The sequence below is a fragment of the Apodemus sylvaticus genome, chromosome 8 (genome assembly GCF_947179515.1).
Source record: "Apodemus sylvaticus chromosome 8, mApoSyl1.1, whole genome shotgun sequence".
Classification (NCBI taxonomy): Eukaryota; Metazoa; Chordata; class Mammalia; order Rodentia; family Muridae; genus Apodemus; species Apodemus sylvaticus.
In genome coordinates, this window is record NC_067479.1 from 64,332,288 (window position 1) to 64,359,526 (window position 27,239).

A 27,239-nucleotide genomic window follows, 5' to 3' on the forward strand; every position below is an offset into this window, starting at 1 on the left:
CCAAATCCATACTGAGATGCTTATCCAGATAGAGGCTTATAGAAACCAAGTAGACAAGACCACAAAAGAAATTCTCTGTGACATATTATAGTTAAAACACTGAAAACTGAAGAGGAGAGGGGTCCCTACTCTTACTAAGGCATTGGATAACACTGGACTCCTTAATAGAAACCTTTAGAGCCAGAAGGAACTATATAGAAAGATCAGGTAACACGTTCTAATTTATGTAATCATAATATCACATTACAGGTAGTGTTCCTACCTCATCTGACAGATAAGAACATTTAAATAGTGAATAATTTACCCAAGACCAAATATTTTACAATGTGTCCATTGACAACTTCATGCACAGTTCAATACATGTTGGTCAGATTCACTCTGCTTTTTCTTTCCCTCTTCTCCTCCTGCTGAGCCCTTCTTCCCAATATTTTTTAATTTCTCCCCCATCTTAATAACTCACTGATTTGATTTAGCCATTTTCAAGGCCAACCTTGCATATATGTAGTATATAGTTGAAAACACAATCTGCTGAAAGTTATACACATGAAAATAGACTCACTGCCTGATAAGACATGTCTTTATATGCATGTGACCATCTAAGCAGGAAACTGTTGTGAAATCCCCTTTACTCATCATATCATTTATTTGTAGGTAGACAAGGAACTTGTATATATTTTTGGTGCCTTTCCCTGGAATCTAAGAAGAGGGAGCTCAATGTGTTACCACATCTTCTTCTTCTTGACTTCCTTCTTCTTCACCCGACAGCAGATGGACCAGTCCTCACAGTATCTGATGGCGTATTCGCTAGCCTTGCATTTCATCCTGCAGTGGAGGTGCTCTGAAAAACACTCCTGATTCTCCAGGGAGCTCCTGGCTTTGAAAAGAGGAGACAAATACGTTTCACCGTATTGCTTATTTGGTACTATTTCTTGTGTGTTTGTTCGCAGGGGGGGTGGGGGGTGGAGGAGGGGTGGGGGGCTGGTTGTTATTTTTTTAAAGGACTTGTTTTTCCTACTTCAAAAAATTGTGCTTGGCACTTGGTCTTCATGTGGGTCCCTTAACAACTAGAGCATGGCTGTCTCTGACTCTGTTGCTGCCTTTGGATTCCCTTTCCCTAGCTGGGCTGCCTTGTCTGACCTCAGTGGGAGACCACGCCCTTAGTCCTGCTGTGACTTCGTGTCTTAGGGCAGGTTGGCACCTATGGGAGGCCTCCCTTTCTCCGAGGAGAAGGGGAGGAGGTAATGGGGGAAGGGGACTTGTGAAGATGGAACTAGGAGAAGAGGGGGAAGGGTGCTGCTGTCAGTATATAAAGTGAATAAATACATTAATGAAAAAACTGTGTCTGTCTGTCTGCCTGCCTGCCTGCCTGCCACATTCGTGTGGATGCCCATGAAGTCCAGCAGAGGATGTTGGACCCCCTGGACCCCCCTGGAACTGGAGTTACAAGTGGTGGTGAGCCACCTGATGGGTGCTGTGACTCAAACTCAGAACCTTTGCAAAAACAGTGTCTTAGGTGCTGAGTCACCTCTCCAGCCCCTTTGTCTTTTATTCTTGTTTTTAGTTCTAATTTAATTTTAAAAGCTTTACCTTATGTGTGTGAATATTTTGCCTGCATGCATGTTTGCTTACCATGTGCATGCCTGGTGCCCACAGAGGCTAGAAGAATACGTCAGAGCCCCTGAAACTGCAGTTACAGAAGATGGTGACCTGACATGTAGGTTCTGAGACTTGAAGTCAGGTTCTGTGCAAGAGCGGTCAGGGCATCCAACCATCAAGCTATCTCTCTAGCCCCCGTTAGTTATTATTTTTGTTGTTTAAAATAGTTCATGACTTAAGAAAAAAATAACGAACATTCCCAGAATATAAGAAAGACAACATTAAAAATGAATACGAAAGAAAACACAAAAAAGTTGAACAGAGACGATTTCCTCTGGAAAGGGTAGGTTAATGGGGCAGTCACCGAGAAGGGACAGAATTATTTATTATACATTTCTACCTATGGTGGAAAAAAATAAAAGCAGGTTAATTCCTGAAGCAAAAGTATTTCAGGTATATTTATAGCAGCTACCTTGTGGGATCAGCCTGTGTGCCTGCCCACAGATGAGTGGTAAAGAAATGGGTCAGGGTATGAAGAAGGACGGGAGGATGTCGTCAGCAGGAACGTAAATGAAGACTGTGTCAAGCAAAGCCTCCGGACCAGAAAGGAGACATTGAATGCTTCCCCTGTGCTCTCTTTGGAGCTTGAAACAGAATCTCACTATGCAGGCTTGAATGGCTAGGTCCTTATCATGGAGCCCAGGTTATTTCTGAACTCATTCCAATCAGCCCTCCTGTTCCAACCTCCAAAGGGCTGAGATGACAGGCATGTCACCATCCCCAGCCTTGCATGTTCTCTGTCATATGCAGAATCTAGAATAAACAAAAACATCTAAGCAGGGTGGAGACTATCGAATAAGTGAAGAGGGAGGAAGAGCTGGGTAGGGAGATTCAGGAAATGGAGGATGCGATGCCTGGAGGGAGCCCTGGGGCACGCCCGTTGGAGGTGGCTGAACCTCCTTTTAGTTTAAATGGCTGTTATTCCCTTTGCTTTCCTACTTGCCCTGGCTAGGATTTTTTAGTCCCAGGTTAATGCAAACTGTGAGTTGGCATCTCTGTCTCTGATCTTAAAAGTCTTCAAGTTTTCATGTTGAATATTATGGGCCTGCTATATGCATATATACTGTGTCACAGTGTACTTTCCTTACACACAGTCTATTGAGAGATTTTACTGTAAAAAGGACCTTTTCTTCATCTACCAATAAGGATTTTGTCCTTCAGTCTGATGTGGCTTATCACACTTATTCATTTGTTCATGTTGAATCCCAAGAATCCTGGGATATATAACAGAATACTACATAGTATTACAACCAAATGAAGCATAGCTGTGCACGGCTTCATAGAGACGACACAGATGCATTTCATGAATGTAGTGTGAGGTAAAATTTTGCAAACACAAAAAGCACATAAACACAGTTCCATTTACATGAAGTCTGGAGCAGAATGACCAGCGACAGCACACAGACAATACGCATGATCAGGGGGCATGCGCTCATCTGTCCTTGCTGCTACAGTACTGTTTTGTCTGGCTGTTCTTCTTCATGATGCCCTACACATAAACATGACCAGGCAAACCGGTCTCCAGCTCCCTAGTAAGGGATTAGTTTGGGGATCTTTCTTGGTGACACAGAGAGGAATGCCTTTCTCTCCCTCTGTAATCACTGAGGATGTGCCACGTATCATACAGAAGTGACAGAGGCTTGTGAGTCACCAGGTAGATGCTGGGAGTCAAACTGGTGTTCCCAACCACTGAGCCATCTCTGCAGTCCAGCACAACAGTTTTCAGTAACAGAATGAATGATGAACTGAAGCAGAGACGAACTTGGACATTGTTTGGAGTGGAAGAAGGCAGACCAGAGGGCCATAGGTTATATTGCTGTGTCTATACTGAAGGTCCAGAGTGGGAGAGACTTCTAGGGCATCAGGAGAGGGAGAAGGAAGATTGTCTGGAATGGAGAGTGGCAGTTGCTGCATAACTTACAAACATACTGAAACTGCCTAAGGGCAAACTTGGAAAGAGTAAATTATCTCTCAATAAAAATATCAAGCAACACCAATGGTCAGGGAAATCTTTAATTGTAGCCAGTGCGCATTCAAAAAGACAAATCAACAGATGATAATGAAAATCCAGGTATAGGTATTTGTTATATAATACTGGTAGGTTTTTAAACTTAAATTTGGAAGATTAAATTGATTATTTAGCACTTGGTTAATAATTAAGGTGAAACTGTTGTTGATTGCCCGCCAGAACTGGATGGCGAGACCCTGCCAATGCCACAAGCCTTCGTCACAGGACGTAGAACACCAGGCTGAGACAGCGATGAAGCTGCTTCTCACTGGCTCGTCCTCACAGTGTAGAAAGGTGTGCAGGCTTCCAGAGAGGGTTGTCATCAACAGTCCTACTCAGCCATCAGCTCCTGTACAACAATGCAGACTAAGTCTGCCACACAGACAAACAACCACTTTCAAATGAGATTTGATCCGGACTCACAGGAAGGTTGGTCCTGTGAACACATCTGGTGCTGCAAACCTGATCAAAAGCCAGTGGCTGGGGAGGTGGTCATCCCTAGTGGAAGGCTGCTGCTGTTTCACTAACGGACATGACAGACTCATCAATACCCTCTAAATAGCTGCTTAGGTCCACAGGTCAGTGCTGCTGTCAGAGCCTGGCAGAGAAGCTTCTCTCTGCACTGGGCTGATATCTGTGGCTGTAAAGATGGTCACAGTACAGAGAGCAAATGAAGTGGGATACCCGTCTGTAAGAGGGACATCTGTATCAATAGCTCCCCTCCTGCCTAGGGCCCAGGGATCATTGTGGAAGGGGGCAAGGATTGTGGTGGGGGATAGGGGGAGGGGGTAGAGGGAAGGGAAAGGGGAGGGGGAGATGAAGAAGGGGAGGGGAATGGAGAGGGAGAAGGAGAGGGAGAGAGACAGAGAGAGAGAGAGAGAGAGAGGGGAAGGGAGGGAGGGAGGAGGGAGAGGGAGACTGAATTCTGGGTCTGACATGATGACCTCCCAGTATCTATGATGACCTGCACAAAATTCCTATGTGGGCCCATCAATATCCTGTCATCAGAGGGTGGGGCTACTGGATCACATCTCTTCCTGAGTATTTATACTTAGCTAATAGTTGATGGGGGAGGGAGAAATATTTTCTTCAGTAGTATAAACACTGGTAATTTTCCCTTGTTCCTACAACCAAATTCTGACACATTCTTCTATAAACAACTCTAATGGGACTCATTGGAACACACACACATGCACACACAGTAATGGAAGGAAGAAAGGAAGCCATAAACAAACAAACAAACAGAGATCACTATATAGAAAACCACAACCAATCAGAACGCTGAGTTGTGGAGCCTAGTTCCAAGGGATAAAACTACAAAACACTCCAGCACTGAAGGCTCAGGAGACATGGAAGATGGGATGGGACGATTCTAAGAGTCAGGGAAGCAGGGGTTTTGCTATGAAATTGTGTCTCCTAGTCAAGTCAGATGCTACATCCACAAAGTCTCACTAACATGACTGTCTGAACATGAGCTGAGCAAAGACAACAGTAACAGACACGCCCCCGTGTAGGGGGAGAGCCCAGGGAGAGAGACCTCTACACAAAGAACTACAAGCAACCAGGACGTGCTGAGAGTGGGAGAAACAGTCTTCCCTGGGGACGAGCAGACAGTTGTTTATCCAATACCAAAGCATCAGCCCTGAGAGCATACACACCAGTAACATTATACAGACTGAACAGGTTATATTTACCAATATATATGCATATATAGTTACACATTCCTAACACGTATGCAACAACAAATAATTTTAAAAAAAGAAGCTATGAATTTGAAAGAGAAGAAGGAGGGGTATATGGGAGGGTTTGAGGGAGAAAAGGGAAGGGAGAAATGATGTAATTATATTATTATCTAAAACAAAACAAAAACTCCAAACCCAAGGGAATCCATAATCGCAAACAAACTAACAATCCAAAACCAAAACACCACCCTCAAACCAAGCCAAACAAGCCATCCAGGCAAAGGTAGGAGGAGGATGGCAGGAGGAAAGGGGCTTTGAGATGGGGACAAGATGAGCGATTGAATATAACCAAACCATGTCATGTACATGTATGGAAGTGCCACAATGAAACCCATTATTACGCATAATTAATAAGTGATAATAAACATTAAAAATGAACTGAGGTGGAGCCTGCATTCTTACCTACCTTATATAATTCCCACACAGATTAAGTAAAACCATATGAGTTTCAACTGACTTTAGAGAAACACATCACACAGGCCTTGGCCTCCTGCGGGCAGCATCTGTGACCTCAGGACAATGGCAGAGGATGTGCCCATCTCCCCTCTCTCACCTTCTAATGCCCAGCTTCCTTTTCTCCACTCCTTAGATTTCTTACATGCCCCGAATCTCCTCCACCTCTATTTTCATATGAATGAAAAGTTTTTGTCTTACCTAGAGGAACTATGGATAACAAGGTGAGGACCCCCAGGATTGAGAGCAGGACCCTCATAGCGGAGGAGGGAGGCTAATGAGAACCAGAGGCTGGAGTGAGGAGAGTCTCTCTGTGGTTTTGGCCCAGGAGTTGTAAGTTGTCGCATGGTTATTGAACCTTTCAATAGTAAGAACATTTCTGTGTTCCAATGAGGCTCTGTACCAGGAGTCGGCATGCAACGGACGTGACTGTCATTTGGTTTAAGCACATTTATGAAACGCTGACTGGGTGTGGGCTCAGATGGTAAATACAGAGAGGGAAGGGAAGCAACAGTCCTGAGAAGGGGAGGAAACATACAGCTAGCAACCTGTGTCTTCTCATGGTTTCAGGAGCTACGCCAGTTAAGGCCTCACCTACAGAGGGAAAGTATCCCCCTCGTTCTCTGGTAATGGGAAGAGGTACACTTGATGTGACATCATGCTGATCTGTCAGAGTTTTGGGGAATAGACATTGGGATTCAAAACTATACATAGACTATGTGTGTGGGACAGGGGGGAGGGGAGCTTCAACTATCATTGAATAACTGAATGAGGTCGACTAAAAATCTTAATGAACACAAATTGTTCACACTTCCCAGCTGTAAAGTTACACAAGAAGAGTTAAGATGTTATCAAGCACACAGAGGTACAGGACACAGAAGCAAATGCAAGGGCAGCAGGAACATATTTCTGACCAAGTAAATGACTTAACTACTGGGTTCTTATGAGACATAGCAGGTACCAGACTAGTCTGAGGGGCCCAGGGAAGGTTTACAGAAGGCAGAGGCACCCTAACTTTAGAAACTATGAAGTATGTCTATATCCTTGATAGTGATCTTTTTAACTTTAAATTGAAAAAAAAAAAGTGTATGTGCCTTTGTATGGGAATGTGCACATGAGTGTAGGTGCCTGAAGAGGCCAGAAGGGGGTGACAGTTCCCCTGAGATTGGAGTTATAGGTGGTTGTGCACAATCTGAGGTGGATGCTGGGAACTGAATTCAAATTCTCAACTGTTACACTGTCTCTCCAGCCCCATGATTTTCATAGCTTTCCAGATGGATTCGTTACAAGTTGGGAATTTTCCATCACTAAAATGGGAATTCTTTTTCTGCCCATGTTTGCTAGGGTGCTCCTCCTGTTTGGGGTTTCAGTGGATGGAACTTGTAGTTATGTTACCTCTGCAGATTCATCCCCAGTGTTGAGACTTTGAAGATGCCATTGTCAGGATGGTGGATGAACAGAGACCTGGGGATATGAGTGGAGGTCCCGAGAGAGGATGCACGTATTCTAGACTAAGAGGACAAATGAGGGGAAGGAGAGCTCTAGGAGTGTGATGTGTCTATCTCTAAGCCCAGGTTCAGGTCCTCTCTCCTCTAAGTTACTGAAACAGAGGCACCTGGACCCCCACTTTTCCAACATTCTAGAACCTCAAAGGGTAACCTATGTGATGGTCCTGTGATGCTACTTGTTGATAACTCTTGCGTCCACTCGGGGCAATCTGACTTGGGTTTTTATTATCTTTAATCAGGAGTCAAGAATTTACTGATTGTTGTCTCTTGTCTGCAAACCCTTGGCTTTCTGAAGCACAGTTTACAAGGCAAAGAGATACAATTTACGAGGAGAAGTAGAAGTCCTTTATGGAATACTGAAGCATGGACTTTAGTGACTTTGAGACATTTTCAATTGATATGTGTTTCCCTGCATGATAGATTTGGAACGAGGTGGTGCTGCCCAGATGCTCTGGAACACTGTGTGATGCCCAACTGTCCACTGCCATCGCAGACATCAAAGGACTAACTAGCTCTGTTCTGTTCAGGCGATAGGCCGGTGAACACCCGGTTATTGCCAGATTACCCGGGGCCTCTGTGAGGACAGATAGAATTGCCGGTGCCTTTCTACAAAGGTCAAAGAGACATCAGCCATTAGGCACATGTTGTTATAGCAGAAGGGGAAAGAAGATAATTTACTATCAGATAATAAATTTGGCCTAGGAATCATGGGTTTTATGGAGTGTAGCTTGCCAGAGAGACATTAGCTAGGCAATACATAACACCCCCCTTCTACTCAACAGTATGGAAAATTCACATCAGTTTCTTTTAGTTGTGACACCCTCAAAACCTCATATTTTAAAAGGAAAACATAAAATTATTGATTCCTACTCATTCCCTGACCCTAAAAGTCCCCCTGCCCTCACTTTGCTTTCGGAAAATAAATGTCTATGTGCTCTGGGTTAATGTTCTCACTTCTTACCACACAGGTTTCCATAGCTTTCCTTGCCTTCACATTGAGTAATTTGTTAAATTACTAGTAACTAAAACAAAACAAAACAATAACAAAACCAAAAAACACTAGTAATTCTTATATGTATAAACAGACATACATGTGTGAACTTGTACCTCTACACTGTTTATTTAATTTATTTTTGATACGGTCTCACTAAGTAGCCCTGATTGGCTTGGAACTCACAGGGATTCACTTGCTTCTACCTTCTCAGAGCTGGGATTAAAGGCGTGTACCAGCAAACCCAGCCTACTCCATATTTTCTTTCTCACACTAATTTTTCCATTAATTAATTTGTTTATTCACTTTTCATTTGGGTTGCACTCCTCCCTCCACCACTTCCAGTCCTACCGTCACAAATCCCTCCCCCATCACCCCTCCCCTTCTCCTCCTCAGAGAAGGGGAAGCCCCTCGTAGGTACCTGCCTGCCCTGGGACATCAAGCAGCAATGGGTTCTAAGTGTATCTTCTCCCGCTGAGGCCCAACAAGGTAGACCAGCTAGGGAAAGGGACCCAGTGACAGGCAACAGTGTCAGAGACAGCCCCTACTCCAGTTGTTAGGGGATCCACATGAAGACCAAGCTGCACATCTGCTACAAATGTGTGTGTGTGTGTGCGCGTGTGTGTGTGTGTGTGTGTGTGTGTGTGTGTGAGAGAGAGAGAGAGAGAGAGAGAGAGAGAGAGAGAGAGAGAGAGAGAGAGCTAGATCCAGCTCCTGCATGCTCTTTGGTTGGTGGTTGTCTCTGAGTTCCCATGGGCTCAGGGTCGTTGACTCTATAAGTCTTCTTGTGGTGTTCTCGACCCCTCCAGCTTCTTCAGTCCTTCCCCAATTCATCTACAAGACTCCCCAGAGCTCCATTTAAAGTTTGGCTGTGGGTCTCTGCATCTGTTTCTATCTGCTGCTGGATGAAGCCTCTCAGGAGACAGTTATGCTAGGTTTCTGTCTGCAAACATTGCATGGTATCATTAATAGTGCCAGGGCTTGGTTCTTTCCCACGGGATGGGCCTCAAGTTGAGTCACTCATGGGTTGGCCATTCCCTCAATCTCTGCTCCTTCTTTATCCCTGTGTATCTCGTAGGTAGAACAAATGTTGAATGGAAGGTTTTGTGGGTGGGTTGATGTCCCCCCCTCCCTTCACTGGAAGTCCTGCCTGGCTTCAGGAAGTGGTCACTTCAGTCTCCATATCCTCCACTGCTAGGAGTCTCAGCCATGGGTACCCCATAGACTCTAGGGAGGCCTCCCAATCCAGGTCTCTGACTAGTCCCAGAGATGCCTCCCACCAGTTCCACTCTCTCCCCCAGCCCTCTCCCAAATCCCTCTCCCACACCTGATCTGCATCCCTGTTCTCCTCCTCACCTCCTTTAAATAGTATGTTTTTATTTGAAAACCAGAAAACCAATAAGATTCTTAACAAAGTAATACGTATATTATGTCACTCTACAATTAAAAAATCCTTACTATTTTGGATTATTTATTTTTTGGCCACATTTCTCCCTCTCAGGATCTTGTAGTAGTTTGAGTGAGAATGGTTTCCATGGGTCCATATGTTTAAAGTCCCAGAAGTGGAACTGTTTAGATAGGATTGGGAGGTGTGGTCTTGCTGGAGGAGATATGTCACTGGGTGGGGGGAGGTGATACACAAGAGTCTCTCTCTCTCTCTCTCTCTCTCTCTCTCTCTCTCTGTCTCTCTCTCTCTCTCTCTCTCTCTCTCTCTCTCTCTCTCTCTCTCTCTCTCTCTCTCTCTCCCTCCCCCCTCCCTCCTGTGGATCAGAAGTGAACTCTCAGCTACTGTTCCAGCACCATGCCTGCCTGTCTCTATGCTCCCTGCTATGATGGCCATCAACGCTCTGACACCATATGCAAGCCTCTAATTGAATGCTCCCTTTTACAAGTTACCTTGGTTATGATGTTTTACCACAGTGATAAAATGGCAACTAAGACAGAGATACTTCTAGTTTTTAATTCATGCTAATCTCTGCACGAGTCCAATTTTAGTATGCGTGCTACCAAAGCAAACAATGCACACCAGTTGTACAAATTATGTTCCAATGTGCATATATCACACTTGGGTCGTGCCCAGCCTCCTTTCAGAATAGGGTAAACATACGGAATGGGCTTCATGGATATTCCGCAATATCTTTATTTTCATTTTGCGTTTATACTTTCACTATTTAAATGTTGTGAAGATACTCGAGGGGTTTTTGTTATCTATCTGTTGAGGGTTTGTCTTTTACTGTCTTGTAATGGTAAATGCTGGCCTCCAAGACCTGGCATCAGCACTTAGGCCCTGGGACCCAAGTTAATCCTGATTGGTGAATGAAGATGCCTACAGCCAAAGCTGATCAGAAGAGACATAGGTGGAGTAGAGGTTTCTGCGACTTGGAGGGAGAAGGAAAAAGGAGAGAGAAGCCATCATGGAAGAGAAGAAGAATGTACAGGAGAGGAGAGGAAAGAGCAGCCAGGGGCTAAGGGCCAAGAGACTGTGGCCCAGAGGGCTGCCTAATGGGAGCTAAGAGCAACTCAGATGAAACATAGTAAGTAATGATGGGGTTATCGTAGGAAGGTAGATTCTAACACACGGAGGATAAGGGGTTGCCCAGCTACTGTGCTGCCTAAGGCATATTTAAAAATACAAAGGCTGTGTGTATTCCTTTTAATCCAGGACCATAAATAGTCTAAGTCAGGTAGAACCCCCCCCCACACACACACACACCAGGATTTATAATACTTATTACCACATATATCTATCAATTTCTGGTCAATATTTTCTTACCATATGGATCCTAGTGTTGCAGGTACACTTCACTTGTATAGAGGGATGAAAGGAGACTCTTACTGTGCACTGGGCTCAGCTCAGCTGGTGTGTAAATACATGTCTGTTGATCCAGACAGAGAGAGCATGGACAATAGACCAACAAGATGACTCCCCTCAGGTTTTGCTTAATGAACCAGTGAATTTATTGGGGGAGAGGTTTACTTACAACAGCATGAGTGAAGGTTTGCTTACTGAAACACTGGTGATTCAAATGAAGATGTGTCACCAGAGCCTGCCCCAGCATGTCTGAATGCAGGAAACCACAGAGTTGGTCGACTTAGCTGCCTCGAGAGGTATGCTCATACGTGTTTCAGGTTAGAGTCCATGACTCCTGGGGCACAGTGTGCCTCCCAGTTCCTGAGAGACTGACGATCTACCTCAGGCAGTGAAACATTCAGGCCACTTTGTGTTTCTCCATACCTTCCCTTGGAAGCTGAGAAAACATGGAAATTTGACAAGACAACTGATCTTAGACATTAATCTTGTGTGTCCTGTATAGCTTGCAAATGTTGTATTCTGGTCACTACAACTTTATTGATTTTGGCAATTGCCATTATATTGTGTTTCTGATAAAGGTATGTAAAGTCTAGTTGCTCTCAATAAAATTGTCACAGTCTCAGTTGTGCTGTGGCCTCTCCAACCTGAGCTTGATTTAGTACCTTAAGGCCATATCAGGTCACCTTGGCCTGGCGTGTAATTGCAGAGGCTGACAGGTGAGGACTCGTGGAGCAGAGGCATTGCCCAGCATGCAGGCGGTTCCACCGAGGAATCTCCTCTTCCCCAGTAATCAGTCAGTGCTTAGGAGCCTCGTGGATCTTGTGACTTTCTGAGCTTCCCGAGTCTTACAGTTACTGTAAGAGCTGTGTGTCTTTATGAGTCCCCCTCTTCTGTCTAGGATGAAATGTTTCAGTTCTGAGGAAGTAGGTAGACACTATGCCTAGGCACAGAGGCCCCATCTTCCTGGAAATTCCAGACTGTGTCAAGTTAACAATTAACACTAATTACCATAAGGCCTAATAAAGTTTATGTTTATTTTGTGTAATTGGGTACTCGAGCAGTGTGTGTGTGTGTGTGTGTGTGTGTGTGTGTGTGTGTGTGTATGTAATTGTTATTTCCTCTTACTGAATTGATCTACTTATCCTTTCTTCTCCCATCCTCCCCATCTCAGTTTTGGAGTGTAGCTACATCTGCTACATCTTTTCCTACTTGCATGGACATCTCTTTCCAGCTTTTCACTTTAGTGTTCCTACACATTTTACTGGTGCGGTAAGGAAGGTGCACTCTCAAAAGGTGTTAGCACTGGAAGGCCACAGTTGCAAACAGGGGAGGGGAAGGAGTTCAGTCCCCCATCACAGGGTCAAACCTCTTGGTTCCTCTGGTTTGGGGGAACACAACATTCTACTGTGCTGAACACCTGTCACTGTATTGTAGGGAACTATGTTGCCTTGGGTTCTGCTTTGTGGGTCTATATAGGTTTATGGGGCTACAGACTTGGGGGTGGGGCCAATATGATGGGATCCCAAAGATGCTCATGCCCTGAAATTAGTGCTCTCTAAGGAAGAGTGGATCCTCACAGTGACTGCTGTGGACAATATTGTGATGTCTCAGCTGAGTAGGGGGTGGGGCAAGGCAACTCTTATAAAGACAAACATTGAATTGGGGCCTGCTTACAGTTGCAGAGGTTCAGTCCATTATCATCATGGCAGGAAGCACAGCAGCCTGCAGGCAGACGTGGCGTTGGAGAAGGAGCTGAGAATTCTGCATCCAGATCCACAGGCAGCAGGGGGTTCCTTTAGGCCTTCAAATTTGGCCTCCAGCCAGAGAGGGGGTGATCCTCTCCTGGAGCTGGGGTTGATGACTTTCAAAGGAATGGAGTCTCTGGGGGTAGTCAGACTTTTGGCTACTTTATTGGGTTCTTTTTCCTACCCCTTTCAGCCCGCCAACACTAGGTAGGAGAGAAAGAAGGATAGAGGGGAAAGGGTCATAATCTCATTAGACTTCTTCCTGCTGATCAGGGGCAACAGGCTCCTTGGGGAAAATTTTATCTTCTTTCTCAGGATATCTCCAACCAGAAACTAATGCAGCAATCAGCAAACCAAAAACAAACAAACACAAATGCGCAGCAGCTGAAGCTCCAGGAGCAGCTGCTGCCGCCGCAGGCCAGGCCCTCTTGGGGATTGCACATTCAAACCCTACCAAAAGTCCCCAGAGTTCCAAACGAAAACTGTCTTCAGTTGGCAAAATCTCGCCCCTGCTAGAGCATGAGATAAATCATATTTAGCAGTCCCGTACTACACACCTGGGATGAAACAAAAGCATATTCACCTAACAGTTCTGTGTTTTTAAAGAAACCAGCGCACAACATCCTGACTATGCCATTTCCCTTTTCCTCCGCTAAGGGAAGTCCCCTGGCCATGACTGTGGTAAGCATCCCAGGTCTCCATGTGCTACAGTCAATGTTCTGTTGCTGTGAACAGACACCATGACCTCAGCAACTCTTAGAAAGGACAACATTTAATTGGTGCTGTCTTACAGCTTCAGAGGTTCAGTTCATTGTCATCATGGCAGGAAGCATGGCAGCGTGCAGGCAGATGTGGTGCTGGAGAAGGAGCTGAGAGTTCTACATCTGGATCTGCAGGCAGCAGGAGGTGAACTTCCTTGAGCTTCTGAGACCTCGAAGCCCACCACCTACTCATGCACCTTCACTAATAAAGCCACACCTACTCCAAGGACACCCCCCCTTGGACCTTTGTGGCCATTTTCTTTCAAAGCACCATACCTGTCTTAAGGAGTTAGTATCCTTTCCACTCACTCCAGAATGTCACTGCTCACTCCTTCATTTTTTCTTTGTGGAGGAGACAGCAGTGTAGCTTCCATTTTGTCTTCTGTTGATCTTGCTGTCTCTTTTTACTTAAAAATTTAGTTAACATTATTTGTGTGTGTGTGTGTGTGTGGTGGGCTGTTGTGTGTGTGCATGTGTGGGCGGAGGTCTTACCTTGATTACCTTTCCTCCTCATCTATGTTTTGAGAACATCTCTCACTGAGACTGAAGCACATCACTTTGACTAGGCTGTGGCCCATGAGCTTCAAGGATTCTCCTGTTTGCCTCCTGTCCCAAGAATGGGTTTACATTCACATGGCTCCATGCTAGGCTTTTAAACAGGTCTCTGGGGAATCTAACCTCGGGTGTTTGTGTTACTGTGGTGGGCACTTTACCAAATGAGTTATCTCTTGGGCCTTTTCGGTTTGTCAGTTTCCATTCCCTATCTGAGCCTTTGCTCTGATGAAATGTGAAGACCACAGGAGACTCCATACTGAATGAACTAAAGCTTCCCACCACTGAAGGATCTTTATGATGAAGAATAAAAAAAAAAAAACAAACAAACTAATGCTCAAGTTCTCAGTTATTTAATCGAAAACTTTAGATTCCAGTGTGGGGAAGTTAATTTCACTTCAGGCATTAATTCGTTTTGATTTTGATGTCTTTGGGCTTTAGAATGTCTTTAGAGAGGTTTGTTCTTTGAATTTTGGTTTCAAACTTTAATTTCTCTCTAGACATGTGGTGAGGAGAAGCTGGAGGGTGAGCTCAGTGGTGAGGAGAAGCTGGAGGGTGAGCTCAGTGGTGAGAAGCTGGAGGGCGAGCTCAGTGGTGAGGAGAAGCTGGAGGGCGAGCTCAGTGGTGAGGAGAAGCTGGAGGGCGAGCTCAGAGGTGAGGAGAACCTGGAGGGTGAGCTCAGTGGTGAGGAGAAGCTGGAGGGTGAGCTCAGTGGTGAGAAGCTAGAGGGTGAGCTCAGTGGTGAGGAGAAGTTGGAGGGTGAGCTCGGTGGTGAGGAGAAGCTGGAGGGCAAGCTCAGTGGTGAGGAGAAGCTGGAGGGCGAGCTCAGAGGTGAGGAGAAGCTGGAGGGCGAGCTCAGAGGTGAGGAGAAGCTGGAGGGCGAGCTCAGAGATAAGGAGAAGCTGGAGGGTGAGCTCGGTGGTGAGGAGAAGTTGGAGGGTGAGCTCAGTGGTGAGGAGAAGTTGGAGGGTGAGCTCAGTGGTGAGGAGAAGCTGGAGGGTGAGCTCGGTGGTGAGGAGAAGTTGGAGGGTGAGCTCGGTGGTGAGGAGAAGTTGGAGGGTGAGCTCAGTGGTGAGGAGAAGCTGGAGGGCGAGCTCAGTGGTGAGGAGAAGTTGGAGGGTGAGCTCAGTGGTGAGGAGAAGTTGGAGGGTGAGCTCAGTGGTGAGGAGAAGCTGGAGGGCAAGCTCAGAGGTGAGGAGAAGCTGGAGGGCGAGCTCAGAGGTGAGGAGAAGCTGGAGGGCGAGCTCAGAGGTGAGGAGAAGCTGGAGGACGAGCTCAGTGGTGAGGAGAAGCTGGAGGGCGAGCTCAGTGGTGAGAAGCTGGAGGGCGAGCTCAGTGGTGAGGAGAAGCTGGAGGGCGAGCTCAGTGGTGAGGAAAAGCTGGAGGGCGAGCTCAGTGGTGAGGAGAAGCTGGAGGGTGAGCTCAATGGTGAGGAGAAGCTGGAGGGCGAGCTCAGAGGTGAGGAGAACCTGGAGGGCGAGCTCAGTGGTGAGGAGAACCTGGAGGGCGAGCTCAGTGGTGAGGAGAAGTTGGAGGGTGAGCTCAGTGGTGAGGAGAAGCTGGAGGGTGAGCTCGGTGGTGAGGAGAAGTTGGAGGGTGAGCTCAGTGGTGAGGAGAAGCTGGAGGGCGAGCTCAGTGGTGAGAAGCTGGAGGGTGAGCTCAGTGGTGAGGAGAAGTTGGAGGGTGAGCTCGGTGGTGAGGAGAAGTTGGAGGGTGAGCTTAGTGGTGAGGAGAAGCTGGAGGGCGAGCTCAGAGGTGAGGAGAAGCTGGAGGGCGAGCTCAGAGGTGAGGAGAAGCTGGAGGGCGAGCTCAGAGGTGAGGAGAAGCTGGAGGGCGAGCTCGGTGGTGAGGAGAACCTGGAGGGCGAGCTCGGTGGTGAGGAGAAGCTGGAGGGCGAGCTCAGAGGTGAGGAGAAGCTGGAGGGCGAGCTCAGTGGTGAGGAGAAGCTGGAGGGCGAGCTCAGTGGTGAGAAGCTGGAGGGTGAGCTCAGTGTTGAGGAGAAGTTGGAGGGTGAGCTCAGTGTTGAGGAGAAGTAGGAGGGGGAGCTCAGTGGTGAGGAGAAGCTGGAGGGCGAGCTCAGAGGTGAGGAGAAGCTGGAGGGCGAGCTCAGAGGTGAGGAGAAGCTGGAGGGCGAGCTCAGAGGTGAGGAGAAGCTGGAGGGCGAGCTCAGAGGTGAGGAGAAGCTGGAGGGCGAGCTCAGAGGTGAGGAGAAGCTGGAGGGCGAGCTCAGAGGTGAGGAGAAGCTGGAGGGCGAGCTCAGTGGTGAGGAGAAGTTGGAGGGTGAGCTCAGTGGTGAGGAGAAGTTGTAGGGTGAGCTCGGTGGTGAGGAGAAGTTGGAGGGTGAGCTCAGTGGTGAGGAGAAGCTGGAGGGTGAGCTCGGTGGTGAGGAGAAGTTGGAGGGTGAGCTCAGTGGTGAGGAGAAGCTGGAGGGCGAGCTCAGTGGTGAGAAACTGGAGGGTGAGCTCAGTGGTGAGGAGAAGTTGGAGGGTGAGCTCGGTGGTGAGGGTGAGGAGAAGTTGGAGGGTGAGCTCAGTGGTGAGGAGAAGCTGGAGGGCGAGCTCAGAGGTGAGGAGAAGCTGGAGGGCGAGCTCAGAGGTGAGGAGAAGCTGGAGGGTGAGCTCAGTGGCTCGGGGCTCTTGCTGTTCTCCCACCAAGTTCTCAAGTTCTCCTCGGACCCACATCAGGTAACTCACAACTGTTAGAGAATCTGATGTCCTCTTTTTGCCTCTACAGGCACACACACACACACACACACACACACACACACACACACACCAACCACCTCCCTTTGGCCTGTATTGTCATACTTCCAGCTGATGAGATGACAAGAGCTTTCAGTGAAGCAAAGTTCTCTATGCCCGAGGAAGCCAGAAAGTTGTCTGCTTAGAAATAATCACATGATCCATAAGGTAAGAAGACATATCTAAAACATGCTATTGGATCAATAGGATGATTTTCGTCAAATTTGGGTCCATATTTGGAAACAAGAGAAATGGATTTTGCTTAGTTAACTTAGTTAACACCATGCCCAAAAGAAAACCGGGAGGAAGGGTTCACTTCAGCTTACAGCTTGAAGTCTGAGGAAAATGTTATGCCCAGCTCACAAGACCCCCAAGAGATTACCAGGGACTACAACTCTGATGCAAGCACACAAAAGTCTTTATTCAAGCTCGAGCATGGGCTACAAACCTTCCTGATGGGACAGGAAGGAGACTGACCCCCAGGTCTAGGTGAAGGGGGTTTATAAAGGAAAAGAACTGCAAGTGGGGGTTTCTAAGCCTTGGCATTGCAAGAGAGTTTAAAGGAATGTTGGTCTCTTTCCCAGAGTCCAAAGGTGGGGGCCATATTACTTCAAGGACATCAGACAGTAGCTTTCTAGACAGTAGTTTAAAATATAGTCTGGAGGACAAGATGGAATCTGTCCTGTTGTTTTTTGTTTGTTTGGTTGGTTTTTTGTTTTGTTTTGCCTTTTCATTGGTCATGTCTCTCTAAGGATAAGTCAACTTAGAATAGAGTCAAATGGAGTTTATTCTTCTACCACAGTCCCTTCAAAAACTAGGGTAGAAACTCAAAGCAGGTACTGGAGCAGAAGCAATGGAGAAATGCTACCTACCGGCTTACTCAGCCTCCTTTCTTATGCAACCCAGGACCCCTTTCCAGGGGTGGCACCACCCACATTGATCTGGACCCTCCTACCTCAATCATTAAGGCCAGTTTTACAGAGGTTATCTTCTCAATCAAGATTCCTCTTCCCAGAAATGACTAGATTTGCGTCAAGTTGACAAAAACTAACCAGCCCAGATTTTCATGTACCCAAAGCAGTGTGCAGAGTATAAGAGGGTGTTCTTATGTTTCAGTATTGTGCATATGCACAGAAATGTGGAGACTTTGTCAGTGAATGAAGACATGCCAGCTTTTGTTTATCTTTACTTGTGGAATATAAAAAGGGGTTGGCTCTTGATGGTGGGGATTCATCTTTTGGTTGATTTTGTTAATAAATGTCATGTGTCTGTCTTGATTTTTTTTAAACTGTCATAGTTATAAAGGGAGGCGTACACACTCACCAATCATAGTGGTACATGTTTATATATCTCACTTTGGCATATTTATGATGTATCTGATTTGTTCATACCTGTGCAGCCATTATTATTATGCAAAACCATGTGTGTTATTACATATTCTAGCCTAAAAGATGTTCTGTCATGTTTTAAAATTTCACAGATAAATTACTCTTTTATGTTAAGAGAAGTAAGGAAAATTTAAAGTTGTTTTCTTCCAGAATTATACTTTAGGAATTTTTTTTTATCTTTTGAGACGGATATTAAAGAATTGTAATTGTTTTAGATTTTAAGAATTTAGATTATGCCATTTGAAGTTGTATTTGGAAGAGGGAGTAGGGACCATAGCCTAACTCTCCAGGGCACTGTCAATAAGGTCACATGATTGATAGACTTTTACCCATATGCTCCAAGTAGAGCTTAGTAAAAATTATATTTATTTTCAGTGTTTTGAACCAGGGCTAGTCAAGTGCTCTGTTTTTGAGCTTCACTCTCAGCCCAGAAAAATGCTATGCTTTCAGAAGCAAATGAAAGAAAGTGTTTATATTCCAGTGTAGACAAGCAAACATTATGTACTTCATAGTCACTATTTTACACGTTTAAAGTTTTACTTTGATCTTTTTATTGGACGCTCATTTTGTTTAAATATTTTCAGGGTATAAGCTTCTTATACATTTTCTTCTAGTTATTATTATTATTATTAAATTTAGAGATGAAAGTATTGTTACGATAAATCTCAAATAATTCCTCAAACCCTGTTTTAAAAGCAGTAAAGAAGGCCATTGAACAGAGGTGTCCCAGTACATCCCGAAGCACTCAGGGGTGCCCCTCCCAGTTATTTTTACTAATTTCTGGTAGATTTTTAAAAGGCTTGCAGCGACCAGGAAGTATGGACTCAGGATATTTGTTTCCAGTCAAGGAAGAAGATGACTGTAGGTGAGCAGAAGTCTGCAAAGCTCGCCCATGTTTTCTGGAGCTTGGAGGGCTCATCATGTTCTTCCCTCTACGGAGACTTTCCTTTGGGAACGGGTGTTGGGTAGGGCTCAAACACCCACCATCTCCTACAACATTTCTTCTCATCGTTACATACGCCAATGGTATCATCTGTGGATGTGCACGCCATGTCTTTGCATACCCCTTTCAGCAAAATGCACTGCTTTTCCCCCGGAATAACGCCAGCCTTTCCTGCACAGGAAGAAATTGGACAACATTGTTAATTCAGTTTCAAAGTACTGGAAATGTGCACAAAGCCACAATCCTAGAAAATGGCTCTGGAATGGGAGACACAATATTGTCTACACAGAGGAATGAAATGCTTACACAGAAATAGTGTCTTTTTTTTTTTTTGGCAATAGGGGGAGGGGTTAAGTGTTTGGGATTAGATACACCTTGGAGTGAACACGCTAACTACTTGTAAGGTTTCAGAGATGTGGTTCGCATCCCGGCAGCACACTTGAAGTGCTTGGGATTGTTTACTGTTTCCACGATGGAGAAGGTGTCTTTGGAACTTCAGTGGACAAGCAGTGTCTTGCTCAGTTTCCATAGCAGGACTTATCCCATGTTCTCAGCATCCTCATCAGATGCAGATGCTCTCATCTCCAACTTTGTAGAAAACCAGTCCATTCTTCTGCTTCCAAGTCAGCTCCCCCCTTCAGAACTGTGTAAGAAACATGCTTATTGAGTTACCCCAGGCCTTTTTTGTCTACATGCTTGGAGAGACTTCTCAGAGCTGCAAGCTTCCCTCAGGTGTATCCACATGTTTTCTTAGTTCGTTTGGCTGTTGAGGAGAGCATAGCTAAGCCACATGCCGGTGCCTTTCCAGCACCAGGAAGGTTCAGTACGTGCACTGGTGATGACAACAAGTGTTAAAGAAACGACAGGCTTCTGCTTATGGTCCCCAGTAGAAGTGGACTCAGTGGTTTTAAAATAAGGCTCATGGTGTTAGGAGAGAAAAAATGGGGGAATATAAGATTGGAAAGAGGGATTAGGGTTTGATCAAAACACATTATATGTGTGCATTAAAATCTCAAACAATAAAAAGATGCAATAAAAGTAAGATTCTTTGATGTTTTCCTGTCTTGACATCCTGGGTTCACAAGAGGCCTGGCCATGTGAGGTGCTCTCCTCCACTGAGGACCTGCAGGGCTTTGATTTACTCCCTCCTCACAGGGTAACCCATTTGGGAGGAGCAGGCCTCTCTCTGAGTTCTCTGTGAAATCTGCAGGAGGCTAGCTCTCTCTTTATCCTAAACAGCCTCTCATGAACTCTCTTTACTTTATTATGATAAGAAGCCTTACCATAAGGCTCAACCTCTTAATATTTTTAAGAGCTAAAGACATGAAGCTTTAGAATTCATCTCTAAAACTTATTCATCAAATGGTTTAACTGAATTTTTATATCAAACTCTCCAGTCCTTCTCCACGCCCCCAACCTCCCAGGTCTGATAACCACCATTGTAGTATCTATTCTGAGTTTGATTATTTTAGGTCCTGTATAAATTTATACAGTGAAATAACCTACCTGCTTTATTTCATATCCTTAGTAATACCCCTGGTCCTTCAATGCTGTCATACATGGCAAAAACAAAACAAACAAACAAAAAACAAAAACTCTCCATAGTTTCCTCAATACCCAGTTAAGAGATCTTGAGGCAAAAGTCTGGCAGAAATCAGTTACCATTTTTATGTCTGTGTGGATTGGTGGAAATAACAAGGACCCAGAGGAGGAGAATCATGGTTCAGTGTTGCAACCACTTGCGTGATCTCAGCAAAATTATAGTCTTCATGTAAGCATGGCTTCTGTTAGCTAATGTGAAAGGAATGGCCACTAGTGTAACTTCAAATAATTAGTGTCATATTTTACATCACAGTTTCCTTGAGTCTGTCCACACAGCCAGGCTTTCTGATACAGCTGAGAAGCGAATGGAAGATTGGATCATCTTCTTAGTGAGAGCACAGCTATGCACCAGGCAGAAGATGGGGAAGTTCATAGATTAGACTCAGATACATGAATGGGAGCCTTTGGCTGTGTTTAAAAGAACCTCAGAGATGAACCAAGGAGGGCTCTCTCAGTGAGGACAGACAGTTTGAGAGCTGTGGGCATCCTGTGGGTGATGGGCAGTGCTTCAACTATTATCCAGTCCTCTGCCCCCTGAGGTATACCCAGAAAGCCCCCTTTCTTCCAAAAAAGTAGTGGGGAAAGGATTTTATAAGCTCTCACCAGGATCTGCATGGAGCAGTCAGAAGAGTACTGGTGTGGTTCCCACTTGATTCTAACATAAAGGCATATGAATTGTGTGTCTTGGGGATGCAATCCAGATTTTTACATGTGTCTTTCACTGAAGCGTCCCTTTGTCTTTACTTTCCCCATAATTCCTCTGCTCCCGAGCTTTTTTATTTGTTTCTAGTACTTACATACACTTCTCACCAATAGACTCTGTAGACCTCTATTCCCCCAGCAACATGGATTAATCTTTACTCTCTTTGGAGAGTGAGGCGCTGATGGTAGCCAATTTCTTTTTAAAGTATACTGACTTAAGTCTTATGTCAAGTAGTTTTTCTGCCTCTATTTCTATAATTGGGCTTCTCTCCATGTTGGGGTTCTTTGTCCCCATTTTATGTTGATGGGGATCCTCAACTCCTTTCTGAATTTGGACCTCATCAGTTCTGAAGGTGTTGGACTTTGGAACACTCAAGTCTGTGTCCTGACATCTGAGTTCTGGGGGGACAAAGTAAACCCCAGTGGACCTCCTAAGAAGTCCTGCTCCTAAAGTCATTTCCCAGCTTACCTCTCAGCATCAGCATCACAAAGAGGAAGAGGACTGGCAGGAAGGAATGGGATCTCATGGTTTAGGGGCCAGTGGTGTGGAAGGTGGCCCAGGCTGACACGAGCAGGGTTTTTATTCATTTCTGGGGGCCTGTGGTTTCTCCTGATCAGTGAAGCTTAACATGCAAAGATGTAAAACTGCTTTTGTGGGAGTATTTCCAAACCTTAGAGTTTCTAAATTTGGTGACAAATTAACCTAATAATAGAGAACCAGATGGTTAATGGTTTCCTCCTTTCTATGTGTTCTCAGTTCCACCAGTGGTCCCACCACCAGTCAGTTCTCGTTTTTGGAAAATATGATTCACGATTAAATTTTTTACATGGCACGTAACAGTTATGGCTGTTTGTAGAGAGCAGTATTGTAACCAGCTCCACGTACACAGCATGCAATAGTCAAATTAGGATAACTGGTAATCTTCTTCCTTCAAACATGATCAAGCACTTCTCCCCTAGTGTTTTGAACTGTATAATTCAACGTTACATATCTTTTTCTAACAACCCACTGAGTTCCCTTTGTGCTGTCTTGTATGCTTGAGGTGTGAGGTTGTCCCCTAGAGCATGGTCCACCTACCAGGGCCATGACTTTGAAGAAAACCAATTCTTCCTCCTCCAGAAGTTGCCCATAGCTTCTCTGGTGAAGGGTGCTTCTGAGCCCTTTGTACTGAAATATTAACTGGTTTGGTCTGGTGCGGGACTTATGCAGGTAGATCACAGATGTTGTGAATTCATGGGCATTACTGTCACGTCCAGAAGAGATTGTTTTTGCCCTGTTGTCAATTATTCTCCACACTTTGGCCAGTTGTGATTTTAGGACTGAAAGCTGCTCTAATCTATGGGTAGAGAGATGCATAGATCAATACTTTGGAAGTTTCATCAAATCAAGCAGTAGGCTTACTACTGGAACCTATGAACTCCCCAACTGTGGGTCTTTGGCCAGATTTATAGCACTGCATATGTTTCCTTCTTGGGAGTGGGCTTTAAACCAGAGCTTAAAACTATTAATAACCCTATAATGTTAATACTATTACACCTGTGGGCCTGTCTTGCAAAAACAACATCAAAAGATATACAAAGTTGGAAGTGGGTAGGAAGGGGAGGGGTAGGGTGTAGATCTGGAAGGAGTTAGAGGGAGGTGAATATGATTAAAATGCATAGTATTTTAATATGTGTATGACATTCTCAAAAAAGCATATTAGAAGCATTGCGTGCTGATATTTCTTTCCGGTGCGTCGTCCTCTCACTGGTCCTGTGTCTTGTCATCGTTCTCCACATTCTCACGTCACTCACCCCTGCTCCCTCTGACGGCCGGTCCTCTCTCCTCATTACCGGCTTCCTTAGGCTTCCCTAAGAGTGAGGACACGCTGCATTGCGTTTCTCTGCCTGGTTGATTTAGCGTCATACGTTTTCTGATTCTACCCATGTTGTCACAGATGAAAACGATGTTCAGACACCTTTCAAAGGCTTCATGAGAGAAGAACTCACTGGAATAAGTTGCCAGTTTGGGGGAGTGCCTACATCATGGAGTGGGGTGATGTGTCTGTCTCCTGTGCTTGGCTTCACAGAACACTGTAATTAATCTCCCACTCGACCCACATTCCTGACAACTGTAGAATTTCATCCATCTTAAATGATTGGATGCTATTGTATTGTATTCGTGATCTGGATATCACATTTTCTCCATCCCTCCAAAGATGGGTAGTTAGGTGTGTTCTGTTTCTTTCCTAATGTGTTTCATGTTCCAATAAACATTGGAGTGTAGATGGATCTTGAAAGTACCATTGCATTTCCTTCTAGTTGTGCAATTGGTGGACCCTGCGGTTCTGTTGGCAACTCTGAACAGCCGTCTCTAGACTTCCTTTCCTGGCTGCACTAAACTCCAGCCCCACTCACTGGCTTTGTGAGTTCCTCCCCAGGTCCACAATATCACCGGCTTTTATGATTTCCCCCCCTTTTTGATAATAGCCACCCCAACTGGGGTGACAGGATGCCTTATTATGGACATAACTTGCATTTTCTGGGCACTTGCAATTTTTCCATGTACTTCACTATCTGTGTGTTTTCTTTTGAGAAAAATCTATTCAAATAATTTTGTCTTTTTAAGAAAAATTACCTTTTCTCATTGTATACTGAGTCCCCCAATATATTCTGAATATCAATTCCTCATCAGATAAATGGTGTACAAACATTTTCTCCCATTCAGGAGTTCGTCTCTTGGCTTTGCTCATTGTCTCCTCTCAGGAGAAGGATGCTTTATAGTTTGGTATTCGTCCATTTGTACATCTTCACTTTGTTGCCCTTGCTTCTGGGGTGTGGAAAAAACAAACAAACAAAGAAAAACATTGTCTATCAAGCTTGTTAAATTCTCTCCCAGTAGTTCACTGTTTCTGAGCTAGCATTTAGGTTGCTGTCCACACTCAGTAGGAGATGGCGGTCATTCCGTGTGTGTGTGTGTGTGTGTGTGTGTGTGTGTGTGTGTGTGTGTGAGTGAGTAGGAGATGGCGGTCATTCCATCCTTGTGTGTGTGTGTGTGTGTGTGTGAATGAGTGCCATGGCTTCCCAGCTCCACCCTGCAAAAAGTTATCTTTGCTCCACTGAATTAAATTGATTCAACTCTTTGTGGTTCATACAGAAAAGTATTTCATGGATGAGAAGATCACTCACACAATAGCCTCTTTTTTATTTAGAATGCAAATTTGGAAATAATTGAAGAGTATAGTGTTGTTTTTTTTTTTTTTAAAGGGTCCTTTGAAGTGTTGAAATGCTAGGTACAAGCTGATTGAAATCTGAATTGATTGATTCTTGGGCTTTGTGGCTCTCATTAGCCAACTACGGTAAATGCAAATTACCTTCTGATTAGGCTGTCCCAGGGTAGCAAGAAGGTCCAGCATAGCACAGAAGGATGAGGGAGATGGCCGCTGTGCTGAATCTCCAAGTGTCTCTCCATCTCTCTCTCATGCTTCCTACTATGGCTGTGTCATAATGGTTGTGCAGGAATCTCAGAACGCTCAGAGTCAGGCTTGAGTCTTGGCATACAGAGAGAATTCAGGAAGTGGCCAAGAAACAATGGCTTGAGGTGTAGTTATTTTTCGTCTGTGGCACAAGGGTGAAGACAATTGCTGTCCCCCTCAGTTCACATACCTTGTAATGTTTAGTTGTGCAGCTGAATATATTGAACATTAAATATATTAAACATCGAATATATTAAATCCTTAGATTAATAGAACTTTATTTGTATTATGTCATGTAGACTCATAGAAATTGATGTAACATTAGGCACTTTTGTAAAATGTCTCTTTTGCTACTAAGCCTTGTACATTGCATAGTGTGGGCCCCTGTCATTTCCATCTCCTTGGAATTCAAACAGATTCTACACTCAGAACAAATCCACACACCATCCTGTCAAAAAGCACTGGTAAAGGAGGAAAGGGGACTGAGGGAAGGACAAGATCATCTAGTGACCTTGTGTTGGAGGAGTTGTAGCTTATATCCTGAACTTTATTTTACCCCTCTCTCTCTCTCTCTCTCTCTCTCTCTCTCTCTCTCCCTCTCCTAACCTTACCTCCCAAAGCTGCAGTTTGACTGCAGATGTCCACGTGAGGCCTGTGGGAGAGGACCCACCGTCCTATGGCTTCTTTAACATGGCTCTTCATTTCATTTTGGTGACAAGGAATGGCCTTTCCTCTGTCAGTTTCATAACATCACCCATGCTCATTTTTTTTTGAATGGCAATGAGAAAATGAATCAGGATGGCAGTGGTGGGGATGCAGCTCAATTGCTAGGGTGCAGAGAGCAAGCATGAGCATTTGAGTCCCAGCACCACAGGCATTCGGTAGTACATGCTGGAATCCCAGCACTTGGGAGATAGAGGCAGGAGGATCAGAAGCTCAATGCTAATTAACCAGTTCAAGGGTTACAAGAAACCCTGTTATAGTCCACAAAAAACCAAAAACAAAACAAACAAAACCAAACCAGGCCAAGCCAAACCCAACCAAACCAAAATAATAAACCCACAAACTAACACACAAAAAACAGAACAGTTTTTCCAAATTCAAGGTTTTTTTTTTTTAATTAAAAAGTTTGTGAGATAGAGTCTCATGTAACAATCAAAGTTGAGTAGCAGATGACTTTGTGGGGACCAAAGGCCAACATGTAATTTTCATTGTGTATTTGCTTTCCAACAAGGAGTCAGTGCATAATAAGTATCTACATGCTAAACTCGTTTGTTTTTTAATCTTCATTTTCTTCCCACTTTCGTCTTTCCTGTTCTCTTCCCCATACCAGAATTCCCAAAGCAGAGTTGAACTGGTGCTAAAAGCCATCCCCCTCCCAACATGAAGCACTATGAACTAGTTAGCACTAAGCAGCTTTTAGTTGCACATATTTAGAAAGGAAACTCACTTTATCGAGATACTCATACCTCCCATGACATTTTCTGTTGTATGTTTTTCATCAACATCTCTTTGTGCATATAAAGCACACAGCCAATAAGTGAGATGACAGGCCACTTTCTGACTACCCCATCCGGAGATCGTGCAGGCACTAAAGTGGATGAGAATGGATTCCTTCTGCTGTAAAGCACAGGGCTGCTTTACATAGTTAGCAATTCTAGATTTCCTGATTTGTTTTCTTTGCCAGGTTAAAGCCAGGAGCCTGTATATGTCACTCCAAGCAAAGTGCCATTTCATGTGGTTCATGCTGGATGCTAGATATATACTCTCGTTCCCAAATCTCAATTCTACTTTAACAGCCTGGGTGTTGAAAGGGAAGAAGGAGGCCAGGGCCTTTGATGAAACCTTCAGGCACAGGGTTGAGGCCAAGGAAGCAGGCTCTTTACAGTGATGGGCTAGGGATATTGTAGGCTGCTGTCCCACACATGGTCCCGAGGCCACAAGTCCCACCAGTCCGTCTGCCTGGACCTACAAAGCTCTTTGGCCAGTGGTCAAGATAAGTAACTTTTTTCCTGAGTAAAGAGAGTTCTGAAGATAAAATTTACTAGAATTATCCCAGTTTTTAAATTATCTAGGAACACCTAGTAACTTTATCCAATTAATTCCCACTTACAGGGGGGTATAAGGAGTTGCAAACACTTGAAACCCCTCTGACTTCACGTTCTCTAAGCTAACAGTTT

The 27,239-nt window shown here is 44.8% G+C and overlaps 2 protein-coding genes across 2 annotated transcripts; both read right to left on the reverse strand.

Moving 5' to 3' along the window:
- Nucleotides 1-719: 719 nt before the first annotated feature.
- Nucleotides 720-6,118, reverse strand: LOC127691648 (beta-defensin 43-like). Its single transcript, XM_052191625.1, has 2 exons — nucleotides 6,061-6,118; nucleotides 720-874 (listed from the first exon to the last, which is right to left on the reverse strand). Exons 1-2 carry the CDS (start codon nucleotides 6,116-6,118, stop codon nucleotides 720-722), a joined length of 213 nt encoding a protein of 70 aa, XP_052047585.1.
- A 13,171-nt stretch (nucleotides 6,119-19,289) lies between these two features.
- LOC127690905 (beta-defensin 130B-like) lies at nucleotides 19,290-22,131 on the reverse strand. Its single transcript, XM_052190474.1, has 2 exons — nucleotides 22,074-22,131; nucleotides 19,290-19,471 (listed from the first exon to the last, which is right to left on the reverse strand). Exons 1-2 carry the CDS (start codon nucleotides 22,129-22,131, stop codon nucleotides 19,290-19,292), a joined length of 240 nt encoding a protein of 79 aa, XP_052046434.1.
- Between the last annotated feature and the right edge of the window lie 5,108 nt (nucleotides 22,132-27,239).

Coding starts and splice junctions, on each gene's coding strand:
- LOC127691648 (XM_052191625.1), bottom strand. CDS start 6,118: ATGAGGGTCCTGCTCTCAATCCTGGGGGTCCTCACCTTGTTATCCATA. Junction 875..6,060: donor GTTATCCATAGTTCCTCTAG/GTAAGACAAAAA, acceptor CTCTTTTCAAAG/CCAGGAGCTCCCTGGAGAAT.
- LOC127690905 (XM_052190474.1), bottom strand. CDS start 22,131: ATGAGATCCCATTCCTTCCTGCCAGTCCTCTTCCTCTTTGTGATGCTG. Junction 19,472..22,073: donor TGTGATGCTGATGCTGAGAG/GTAAGCTGGGAA, acceptor CTTCCTGTGCAG/GAAAGGCTGGCGTTATTCCG.